Here is a 12185-nt window from a genome sequence, read left to right on the forward strand (position 1 = left end):
CCCAGCCCCGCTGCTGTCCCCGGCTGCTTTGCGGGGACGTACAGCGCCGAGCACACTGCTGCGTGCTGGTGAGGGGGCTGTGGGGTTTCGTGGGCTGGCAGGGACGTGCTGAAGGCCTGGGGACCCCCATCTCCCCCCTCCCGTGGGCTAGAAATTGCGCAGGGCAGGGGGTTGGTTGAATTGCAGCCCTTCCCCTGCACAGATCCCACCCCGCACGGGAGCATCTTCCCTCCGAGGGTGGATGGGGACATGGGCAATTTGGGGAAATGACACCCCCCTCGCCCCAAAACCAAAGCTGGGGGCTTTTCTCCATGCCCATCCCTTGTCCGTCTCCATGTGCATCCCTTGTTCTCTCCTTCCTCCTGCTCCCAACTGGCCGGCTGGGGCAGGTAAGATTTGGGATGGGGAAGGGAAGGGAGGTTCAGCACTTTCTGGTACAAAAAGGCTTGAAGGACCTGGCCGGGGCTGAGCAGCAGTTTGGAGGGTGCTGGAGGTGTTAATTGGGGCCAAGAGGTGGGTTTGGCTTGGGCAAAGCACCGGGACCCCACCAGTGGGTGCTGGGCACCCCTACAACATCGCAAAGCCACCTGAGTGCCGAGCAAACCAGTTGTGTCCCTACATTTATTCTCCCCTTTAATCTCCCGAAATCCCAGCCGAGTCTGTCGCTGGCTGCATTAGGGTGATTTACGACTCGCCCGCTGCCAGGGGAGCGTTAGGCACTCGCCAAATAATCGTCCTCCTGGAGCACCGACCCAAAATGCGAGTGCTGGATTGCTTGTGCCGGCGGTGGGGTGTGCCGGGGGCAAAAGGCAGACGGATGGATGGGGCTGTGCAGAGCCCTGGAGAGCAAAATCTGGGTGAGTTTGGCTGCTTTCCCTTCCCTGGGCTCAACGAAAGCCGCTGAGCTCAGACCACAGCATCCGTTTCTTGTGCGAGGGATGTGGGTCTGACTCCCTGCCTCTGCCAGGGCTGCGTTAACCCTGGTACCCAGGTTAGGAGGAGGATGGAGACATCTCCAGAAGGTGAAACAGCTGCTAGGTGAGGTCTTTGCTCTTCGGAGGTGCCTGCTGATGGTAGCAAAGTCCCTAAATTGGGCGTAAACCGGGATGAATGGGCGCAGTAGGGGTCTGTCTGCTTTGGGAGGAAACGCTGGGGACTGTTTGTGGGGCTTAAAATAATGATGAAGGGCTGGGGGCTGTGGGATAGGGGCAGGATTGGAGCAGGGAGGTCCGGGATCGCCCCCCAGCTCCGCATCGCTTTGGCTCTGCAGCGGGGCACATCCTGCGGTGCGATGCGGGGGGCTCGGCTGGGGCTGCAGGTGCCCCGTGGCCGAGGGCAGGGGGGGTCTCGGTGGTGACAAGGTCCTCATCAAATTGTGGACTTTTCTCCACCATCCACCTCTGCAGCTCGCTGCCTCACATTTTTCTTGGGGCCGAGCGCTCCGGGAGAACGAAGACAGGAATAAATTAGTTATGAGCAGGCTCATCAGCCAAGAGACCTACAGTGTCGTGGCTAAAAATAGGTGAGAGGCAGAAACGCTCGGGCTTGAAGGCAAGTCAGAAAAGAAGAATTTGCCCACAGAAACAGGCTATTTTAGGGGATTTACACTCTCAGCTGAAAAAATATCAGAGGCACAGGTTACTGGGCCGAATGTGCGGCAGCCCGGCCGCTATGAGTAATTCAGAGGCAATAGTTGAACGCAACGACGCTTTGGCTGGAGGCATTTAAACACCAGCATCTCTGGAGAGAGCGGTTTTCCCCAGGAACTTGGAATTTGCTGTTTCATTTCTTTTTAATGTGATTCCTGGAGAAAAGGGGGTTTATGGGATCCGTCTGTCCTAGGAGTTCGGATCCAGCGTGATGAGGGGCTGAGCGGCCCAATGTGGACATGACTGGGATGAAAAGCAAATCCTACTGGTGGCCATGGTAGGGGAGAGGCGAGGGCTGCACGCCCCGCTTTCGACAACTGAGCATCCCCTTGGGAAGGAGTGGGGCGAAACGGGGCCCTGTCTGCTGCTCCCAGAGCCCGCGGGGATGCTTTGGGTGTGGGACTTCGCTTGGCTCCTCTACCCTGGGGACCTCAGAGATGGTTCATGAGGCTCTGTTTGCAGAGCTGCCGAGTTTTCCAATCTCCCAAAGTCCTGAAAAGAAATTCCCAGCCCAGGACTGAGCGAGGCGAGTGCATGGGAAGCGATCTGGATGTAAGCAGAGTCGTTAGGATGCCACATGTCAAGGGCCCGGTGTGTTTTAACCAGTCCCTTCTCAGCTAAGTTGCATTTTAAGCCCTTCATAAATACGGAGCTGTCATAGGAGTTCGCCTGGACTTTCTGTACCAGACAGTGATTTTTACGCTTTATTTATGGCCGCTCTTAAAACTTGCAAACTGGTTTGCATAAACACACTCCCGCACGCCCAGCGTGGTGCTGGCTGGCAGGTGCGTGACCTCCAAAAAAGCTGTCAGGGCCGGGAGCCCGGCTCAGACGTGCCTTGCTTGGGGGAGAGCGGTGGGGGGACCACCTCGGGACACAGAGATGGAGGAAACCCCCCATGCCGTGGGATGAAATGAGGGAGAAGTGGGGTGAGACCTGTGGGATGTTTTGTAGCATCCTTGTTGGAGCCAGTTTGGTACGTGGAGTGAAAGTCCCTGCTAGGGAAACTGAGGCACGGGGCTGGTGGAGGCTTTCTGCGGTGAGTGAGCAAACTGGGAGAGGCTGGTACCTTCGATTTCTGCGCTTTGGGGTCTTGCGGGAGCATTAGCCCCTCTCTAGCCATGGGTCAAGGCTTTACCTGCAGCAGGGACTCTCCTCTGGGAACTCCTCAGTGTCCCGTAGCATGGAGGAGCTCCAGTGTAAGTCAGGATTGATGCGTGGTGATCCCAGGCGTGCAGGGACCCGGCTGGGCAATGGGTGTGCAGATGGGAGCAGTTCCCTGGGCTGGTGGGGCAGTGTTGTAAAAACAGCTTAAAACCAAGCGTGACCAGTCAGGACCTTCTGCTCAGGTCTGGGAAACCTCGATGTGGGAGTGGGGGATGCAGGGGCAGGGTCTCACACGTGTGCCTGTGTATGTGGCTTGACTTTGTTGAGCATCAGGCCCTGCATCCAGAGGGAGGTGAATTGAACACGGCTGAGTCTGAGCCAAAGGAGGATCTGGCAGCAGAACGCGGTGTTTCAGTAGCCATCACGCGTGCGTGTTTAATAGCTCACCTTGGTTCCTGCTGCCATGCTCGGGATTGGCGCAGGAGACCATCATCTGACCTGTTTTGGCCCCTGGTTCAGCCGTGGTCAAAGTGCCCAGGCAGTGGGACGAGTGACACCACGTTGGGAAACCCATGGGGACGTCCTTCTCCACGGTGAATGCGGAGGGGTGCAAGGAACTGGCTCAGACGAGCTGTGCCAGCGGGTGGGAAAGCTTCAGGGGACAGGTCTCATGGACATGCTGGCCCAAGGGGACTTTTCTGCATCTGAGGTCAGGAGATGTCCAGGGGTGGTCTGACCAACATCGGTGAGTTTGATGGTTCAACAAGGAGGCTATGGGGTCTTGCTCATCTCCCCTCGTTTCGTGGTCTCTCACTGGATCTAGAGCAGGTCGTGAAGACGTGGTGTGGCATCTTGTCTGTGCCTGGTGTATGAAGCTGAGGAGATACATCATAAAGAGACGTTGGGGCCATTCTCATGGTGTGAGAGAGACATCAGCAGTCACTGAATGCAGCCCAGGACGGGTTTCTCCACACTGTTCAGTTCGTCACCCTGGATTGGTGTCTCTGGACCATCTTGTGAAGATGCTGCTCCAGCAGGTTCATAGGTTGTCTCAGAGCCTCTGTGATAGCCCCTTCTGGGGTTTCAGTCTCTTGGCAGCTGGAAAGCTTCCTGCAATATCTATCTTAAATCTTCCAGGCTTTGCCCCGAGCTGATTGTGTCTTCTTGTCCCTGCCATGGCCAGAGATCAGGCATTAACCGGGGTGTCCAGACTCTTGCTGCGGGTGGACTCCCCAGCACGGTGTTGGCTGGTGCCAACTCGGGCTTTGCCAAACACCTGGGCACAGCTGGGCCAAGGCGGTTCCAGCAGATGGGCACGGACATGAACAGGGCCAGGCCACTGGCCCCAGACCCTGGCCAGGGGTATTCAAGAATTTGGATGTAACCGAGTGGTCCTCACCCAAGAAAACACTGGAGCCACAGCAGAAAATGGCTGTCGGATGGGGAGGCAGGGAGAAACCCTCCTCCTCCTCCACGATGTCCCCAGCAGAGCCCTTCGGGCTGGGCAAGGCACAGCAGCATCTCTGCAGCATCTTGGACCGGTCGCTCTCAGCAGCATCTCCCGCCCTCCCTCTGGGCTGCAGACCACAGGACTTGCTCCTGGGCAGCAGACGAATCATTTCCACGGCTTTCAGGTGATTTTTCTGGTTCATACAACCCATAGTGGTACTCTGAAGAGCAGGGACTTGTATTGAGGGCTTCTTGTATTTGAGAAGAAACTGGTTAGAAGGAACCTGTTCTTGGAGGTGTTTGCGATAGGGAACTCGCTCCTTTCCACCTTTGCTCCTGCTTCCAGGTCCTATAGGGCCACCTCCAAGCGTGGAGCCTCTGGCTTGCATTCACCAGGCTCTGGTTATGTGTCCGAGGTGGCATGGACCAGGCTGGCTCACTGTCTTCTCCTGCCCAGGGATGGCGTGGTCCTCAGGAAGGAAAACAAGGTGATGGCTTCATCTGGATTTTTGGTACTGCAGCCTTGAAAACGCTCCACAGCTCAAGAGCCCTCTCTGGAAAACGAGAAGTAAAACAACGTGACTTTTGTGAGCGTGCTGTTGCTGAAGACGCAATAAATAAGGAGACTGAATGGCACGGGAGCAATTTACTGCCACAAATGGCTTTTCACTCCGAGTGAATTGGGAAGATATCCAAAGTTTGACCTCTGAAAACGAAATTATTAGCCTGGCATGGGAAAAAATGATCCAGAGCCTCCAGCTTTTAAGCCTCCTCCTTCCATCCATCCCCAGCTTGCTTTTAACCAAACATGCTGGTGCCTCTTGCCAAATACACGGCATAGTGCTACTGAGATGCGGACAAGTGTCTGCTGCTGCCCAGCGCTGCCAGTCAGCTTTAATTTTACCGGCGGGCCCTTTGCAGACATGAATCAGGCTGCTTTCGAGGGCTGGACCCAAACCAGGGCTTCACTTGTGATTAAATGTTTGAAGGAAGCAGCCAACTGGCACGGGAGCCGGCAAGCCGAGCGAGGCCGCGTCACATGAAGGCAACTTGATTTCTTCACCCTCAGCGTAATTCATGAAGATGCTGCAAGCAGGGAAAAATGAAGTCATTTTCTCACCCTTTTGCAAAATGATGGTGTTTTTTTTTTTTTTAGTTTTGTGGACTTTTTTTTCCCCTCTCTTCTGAGTTTCTGCAGTTTCCAGCCACGTGATCCTCATTCTTGCGTGGTTTGCTGTAAGCTCGTGTCCTGCATGGCCAGGAATATGAGGTTTCTGACTTGTCGAGAGGTTTGGAGTAAGCTGTGGGGATGATGTAAACACCTAAGTAGGGAAAAGGAAGGAAAATGCCTCTGCCTGTCCCTCTGATGGCATCCACCCCAAAATTATTGCAAATCTCCATCTCTGCAGATACAATGCTGGCCCCACACCGCTGTGCTTGGGCCAGGCGGTCTGGACAGTTGGTGGCCACCTCCTTTGAAGGTACAGCTTGGAGAATCATGTGCTTGAAGCCATCAACTCAACGAGGATCTCAGAGATGCTGGCAGACCCATAAGGCTTGAGTTCAAGGGACCCGTAAGGCTCACCATAGACCCGCAGGGCTGCCCTTGCTGATGGCCATGGGCTCTGGCCATGGTAGAGCATTGCTTGGGTTCATCCTGAGGATGGTCAGGAGCTGGAGGAGGGACAGCAGGTGGCATCTGTAGTTTTGGCAAGGTGGGACAACAGTGGCCAGGCTCTCTAAACCACTGCTTTGCCCCAGGTGACAGAGCAGAGCGTAGGATGGCTTTTAGCATCGCTGGGGTGGTGAACACCACCGAGCTCATTTTGGGAACCCTCTGCTATTCATTGAGGAGCCCTTGCAGCAGCGTAGCGGGGTCAGCACCCGCTAGCTTGCCCGACTTCACATGGCGGGCTGTGGGAGCTGGGCATCGTGCCTCCGAAAACAGCCCTCTCCCCTCTCCCTGCACCCTCAGGGCGCCGCAAGGTTTTAAAAGACCCATAAATGCTTCAGGGAGCATAAACATCTCCACTGCCTTCGAGCCACGTAATCGCCCAAACTACCACAAATCCCCGTGATGACATAACCTTTTAAATCACCTTCAGCTTTAGTGGGGCTGTAAGCACTTTAATCACTAATAACACATGTGGGCAGGTGTGTGCTTATTCACGAAAGAGTTTAAGCCCCGGTGCGTCCCTCTGGCCGGTCGGGGCTTGGGGACCCGGATCGTTTCTGGGACAGACACCTCCAGTTCAGGAGCATGGCTGGAAACTGGCTCTTCACAGGATGATCGGATCAAGGAGGAAGAGAAAAATACATGGTTTTATGCTTTTTGGGGCAAAAAATGGATGAGGTGGACTTGCTGTCCCCTCGAATGAGCAAAAGGTTTTCCTTTGGGATGTGTTTCTACCTCAAAATGCCTTTTTTTTTTTCCTTCTTCTTTTTTTGGGGTAGCAGTGAAAATGTCTCCTATATTCAGGCTCTCCTATCTCCCCTACCACTCCCAGCCTTTCTGGTCTCCCTGAGGGAAATTCAGTCCCACAGCATCACCCTAAAATCACTGGTCCGTCTTCCAGCGAGCACTTCTACTGACCTACTTTAGAGTGACAACGCTTAATTTTTGCCTCAAAAACGCCCATTCTGTTCCTTGCTTGCAAAGGGAGTCCAGCTTGCTCAGAGGAGTTGCCATCTGGGTCAGGTGGGTCCCAACCTAGAAAAAAAACCCAAATCATGGCAAAAAAAAGGCTTTTGGGGAAAGTATTCCGTCTGGGGTTTGGTGGATGGGATGTGGCCGTCAGCTACTGATGGGGAAGAGCATGGAGGTACAGAGCTGTCCTTGCTGTTCTCATCACAGGGGGAGAAGAGCCCTCCCGAGGACCATCCCTTTCTCTCACGTAGCTTCTCCTGGTTGACTTTCAGGGCCGGATATGTTCTGCGACTTCAACGGCAAGAAGTACAGCCCGGGCGAGAGCTGGCACCCCTACCTGGAGCCGCAGGGGCTGATGTACTGCATCCGCTGCAGCTGCTCCGAGGCACGTCCCCGGCGAGGTGCCGCAGGAGGTGGTGGGGATGCTGCCGCCGTGGGGTTTTGCTTTGGCAGCTTTTAAGCAGATCGGTTCTGGTGTCTAATTCGATCAGAGAAGCCCTTTCCAGTCCCGTAGGGATGTTGGATTAATCTCTTTCCTTTTGAAAAAGCCCCCTGACCCCCTGGGGGTGTTGGGTTGACCTTGTGAGGGAGCTGTCTCGGTAGCGTTGGTGGGCTGTGGGTGGAGGGGGCTCAGGGCTGCTGTGGGACCGTGGGTGATCTTTGATGATGAGAGATGAGACCATGAGCTGGCTGGGTTTGAGCCAGGGATGGAGATGTCCTTGGCTGGGACAGCTACGCCAGCACAATCTGTCGTGATAAAGTGACCATCATCCAACATCTTCCTCCTCTTGCAGGTGTGAATATGTAGCTGAACGAACCCTCTTTCTCTCTGTCTCTCCCCAGAACGCCAACATCAGGTGCTACCGGATCCAGTGCCCGGCTCTGCAGTGTGCCAGCCCCATCACGGATCCCCAGCAGTGCTGCCCGCGGTGTCTCGGTAGGTGGACATCCCGTGGGGAGGGGGTGACAAGGTGGCCGTGGTCCTCAGGATGTACCTCAACTGCAGCCACTTGAACGCTCACGCCTGGGGCAGCCCAACGATGCTGGGTCTGGTCCTGCTGACGGAGTCACGGCAGCAGTGGGAGCTCAGGTTGCTTGCCTTACTTTTTCCCCCTAAAAAATGCCATTTTGGTGGAAAAGGGCTCTCTACTGGACCACTTTCTCCAGCTCCCCACGCCAAGAGCCTTGTAGGGATAAAATGTCAGTTCACAGTTCAGAGGCAAACCAGAAGCTGGCACCTTATTCAGATGATTTGCCGGCAAAATGTATTGGATACCGGAAAAAGCTCAGGTTGCTTGCCTTACTTTTTCCCCCTAAAAAATGCCATTTTGGTGGAAAAGGGCTCTCTACTGGACCACTTTCTCCAGCTCCCCACGCCAAGAGCCTTGTAGGGATAAAATGTCAGTTCACAGTTCAGAGGCAAACCAGAAGCTGGCACCTTATTCAGATGATTTGCCGGCAAAATGTATTGGATACCGGAAAAAGAAAATGTTGAAGATTTTTAACAAAATTCTTGAATTTTTCCCTCTCCTGGATGTAATGACCTTCAGCATCAGATGGGGTCAGACAAAAAGGGCTTCTCCCATAGGTAATTAGCTAAAAATTGAATTTTTTTTCTAATTTTTTTTTCTGATTCCTCAAATCACTGGTGGTTTTTGACTGGCTTTGCCACCGCTCTGGTACAGCAGAGGACAAGACGGCGGGAGGTCAGACTTCCAGGTTTTACCTCTGTGCTGAGCTCAGCATGGTCAGGGCAGCCCCGTTCTCCAAAAGCTTCTGGGCATGTGAATCCCCACGAGCCATGCAATGCCCTGACCGCTTCATGGTAACTGCGGTGTGTGAAGGGCTCCGTGTCCTTTTGGCTTGGGCTGGTGGGGAATCTGCTGAGCATCTGGGCTACATTGGGGCCAGGCAAGGGCTGGCACTCATCCTGTTGCTTTCTCATCTTCTTTTCCAGAGCCACATTCCCCTTCTGGCCTCCGGGCGCCCATCAAATCCTGCCAGTACAACGGGACGACCTACCAGCAAGGCGAGATGTTCACCACCAGCGAGCTCTTTCCCAGCCACCAGCCGAACCAGTGTGTGCAGTGCAGCTGCTCTGTAAGCTACCTGCCGGCCCGTGGGAGGGGAGGTGGGGAGGGCTCAGGGTCTGCTCCTGCACCCCAACGGTGTCCCACCAGGTCAAAAACCTCATGAGGACCATTGGGTGGTACCAGCCCACAGTGGGATGGTTTATCATCAGGATCAGGTTATCAGCGCAGGACATTGAGCTTCCTCTGAAATGGCGCTGGGTCCTCCCTGCCCAGCGACTAAGGACCACCGCAGAACTGGGTGCTTCCCCCTCTGCCTAGGTGCGTTATCTGGCCTTGACCCAGAGCAGGGGGTGCTGCAAATGTCCACTGGGCCCTGGGGTCGGAGCACAAAGCGCTCACCTGCTTCTCCTCCCCGGTGGGAACAGCACAAACGAGCTGCTCCAAGGGTAGGTTATTCACTGGAGATGCCAAGGGCCAGTTCTGGGTGGACTCTGCTGGGTCTCCTTGGGGTGGGCAGGGGGACAGCCCTGTCCCCACTGAGCACACCCACCGGTGCATTTGCCTGCTGCGATGAGCAGGGCTGTGGGGCTGTCCCCAAAGCATCCGACTGTCCCACCTGCCCTGCTGAGGCATCGTATGGCAGATGGCCGGCAGAGAGGACAACTGGGAGCATTTCCACGTACGTGCTTGCTGCAGAGCAGGTGGGGTTTGTAGGCAGGGGAACGCAGCGTGCCGGCAAGGCAGCATGGATGCGAGGCGCCAGCTCTTGGGCTTCAGATGTTCTTGGGATGTCAAGCTGGTGAGCTTGAGCTGAGCTCCAGAAAGGATTTGGTGGCTCCCAAATGCTGTTGGGTGCCTGGGTCTCACGGTGCATCCAGCTCCTGCCCTGCATGGCTGGTGCTCAGCCCCTGATGCAGCCAGGAGCTGACAGCAGAGAGACAGGGGCAGTGGAGCTTAGCAGCCAGAGATGGCAACGGGCAGGGACCTCACCATCTTCATCCTCCTCGCTTGGATTTAAGTGGAAGCTGAACACATGTGCAGAGCTGTGCCCTGGCAAAGGGCTGTGCGTGTGCTTTCCAGGCTGTCTACGAACAACATTTGTAGGAAGCATCTGCCTTTCACACTGAGTTGCAATCACCTTTGCAGGACCATTGCATGCCTGTCTTCCTTGGTAGTCCTAATTGCCCTACCTGAGGGCTGTGACGGTGGCCAGGATGCTGTGTGGTCCTCAGTGTGCATCCCCGTGATGAATTACCCATCTGCCACCCATTGCCAGCACCGGAGGGATGTTCCTTCTCCATGAGCCTCCAGCGATGCCCTGAGACAGGGCTTGGCTCCGCTCTGCCCAGCCCTCTCCCACAGGCTGAGATCCTGCGAAAAACCATCAAAAAATGAGTCCCGACGCTTTGCTTGGGAGGTGTGAGGCAGCCGGACCAGCGGCGATGGGGAAGGTGTGCGAAGCACGGGGCCACATGTGCCAGGAGCTGAGTGTTGGGAGATAAATGGAGCAGCTCCTCCTCTTTGAGAGGGAGCGAGGGAGGGGAATTGAAAGTCCTGATGCTGCACTTGGATGCTGTGGGGAACTGCTCATACTGGCTGCAGCCTCTGCCATAAAACAGAAGAGGGTTGCAGACGTGGCTTTCACTGCCCATCGTACAGAGCCCTTGCACGGGACCAGGCTCCACTGTTCTGTGCTTTGCTTGCAGCAAATAATTGGACTAAGCTTGACCAGGAGAGAAAAAAGGGATGAGAGAGCCCAAACCACCTCCCTCTCTCATGCCAAGTGCATGCACATGGTGGTTACCATCAGCTGATGCTCCACGTCCCTCTCGGAGGCACTGGCTCTCGCTCAGGCTCTGTTTATTCGGCAGGATAATGCCTTGGATACGAAGGGGAAAATAAAAGGATGGCCGTGGAGCCTTGCAGTGGTGAGGTCTCGCTGGGCTGTGTCTGATGTTGTCAGCTGCTAGAACAGCTGCGTGAACAGCTGGTCTAAACCTATTTGAAAACTGCCCTGAGACCAGAGCCTCTGGGATAAATCCTGCTTTTTATGACTTTTGCTCTTTCCCGCCCGAGGCAGGTCTTTGCCGCGAGCTGCCGGTCAGAAGGAGACAGAAGGAAGAGGCTGGTGGCCAGACCCCGCTCCCTGCAGGTCTGGACCCCGTGGAGGTCCCTGAAGCTGAGAGCAAAGTTTGGTTTGCAGTGACCTCCACCAGATCCTCTCATTTACCTAACTTTCTTCCTCTTCTTCATGTCCCCTGCACGGTGGCTTGGCTTCCTGATGGTAGAAGAAGCTGCTGTGGTTTGGGTTTTCTAAGGATACCCTTGGTTTTGGTTGACTGAGAGCTTGTGGATACCCCAGAGAAAACTGATGCATGGAGAAGAAAACCTTGCTGTTGAGGTCTGGCCACTGCTGGGCTGCTGAACATCCTTTTTTACCCTTCTGCAAAGCAGGAAAACTTAGCCCTGCAGCAAAGAAGTGCAAATCCATTGACTGAAGTGGAACTGGGATGCACGAACGTCAAGGCTGGCCTTGACCTGCGGTTTTCTGCTTGAATCGCTACAGCAATGACATTTTCCGAACTAACGACCAAGCCAGTGGAAGAAGATCTACACTTGAACGTCCATCCACAGCTTTTGACCCAGTGTCCTGGTGTGCTTGGCTCTGGTGTTATCAAATAACCCAAGGCAGAGGGAAGGCAGAGCTGTGGCGTGGGACCTTGGTCTGGGTTCAGCATCATGCTTCCCCCTTCCACCAGTCTTCTCCAGGTCCTTGTCCTGGGAGATGTCAGAGAAAAGGTTCCCGTGCCACTTCGAACTGGTGGGCGTTACGCAGAGTTTACAGGCGTGTGGCGGCTCTTTCAGATCTGGTAGCACTAACGATGCCTGAGAGGAAGGCACTGCCTCCCCCTTTTTGGGGAAGACCACTCCGCTCATGAGCACATGGACTGGCAATCGGTGGACCAACCATGCCAGGAGAGGACACCAGCCACCATGCTATGCCCCGCAGGATGGAGACTGTGGCAGTGACAGATTTTCAGCTTTCATCAGTTGCTAGATGATTGGTGATATTTGAGGATGGACTGTTGGGGGGCTTATGATTTATGCTAGATCTGCCATTTGAAGTGCTGACACCCCAATGCAGGGGATGTACATCCCTGTCTGGATCTTCACAATGCTGACAATGCTTTTTTTTCCCTCCTAGGAAGGTCAGATTTACTGCGGCTTGGTGACCTGCCCGGAGCTGTTGTGCTCCTCTCCCCTAACGGTGCCGGGTTCCCGCTGCCAGGTCCGCACAGG

The 12185-nt window shown here is 55.0% G+C and overlaps 1 protein-coding gene across 1 annotated transcript in view; it reads left to right on the plus strand.

Moving 5' to 3' along the window:
• Positions 1-7124: 7124 nt before the first annotated feature.
• CHRDL2 (chordin-like 2) overlaps positions 7125-12185 on the plus strand; it is a gene marked incomplete at its 5' end in the record, with an annotated part of 18816 nt that continues 13755 nt past the window's right edge. The window contains 4 exons of the mRNA XM_009703309.1: positions 7125-7237; positions 7696-7789; positions 8810-8952; positions 12091-12175. Coding sequence (XP_009701611.1) covers positions 7125-7237; positions 7696-7789; positions 8810-8952; positions 12091-12175 — 435 coding nt within the window. The remainder of the gene's footprint in view (positions 7238-7695; positions 7790-8809; positions 8953-12090; positions 12176-12185) is intronic.

Source organism: Cariama cristata, unplaced genomic scaffold, assembly GCF_000690535.1.
Source record: "Cariama cristata isolate BGI_N322 unplaced genomic scaffold, ASM69053v1 scaffold5807, whole genome shotgun sequence".
In the NCBI taxonomy this organism is placed as follows: domain Eukaryota; kingdom Metazoa; phylum Chordata; class Aves; order Cariamiformes; family Cariamidae; genus Cariama; species Cariama cristata.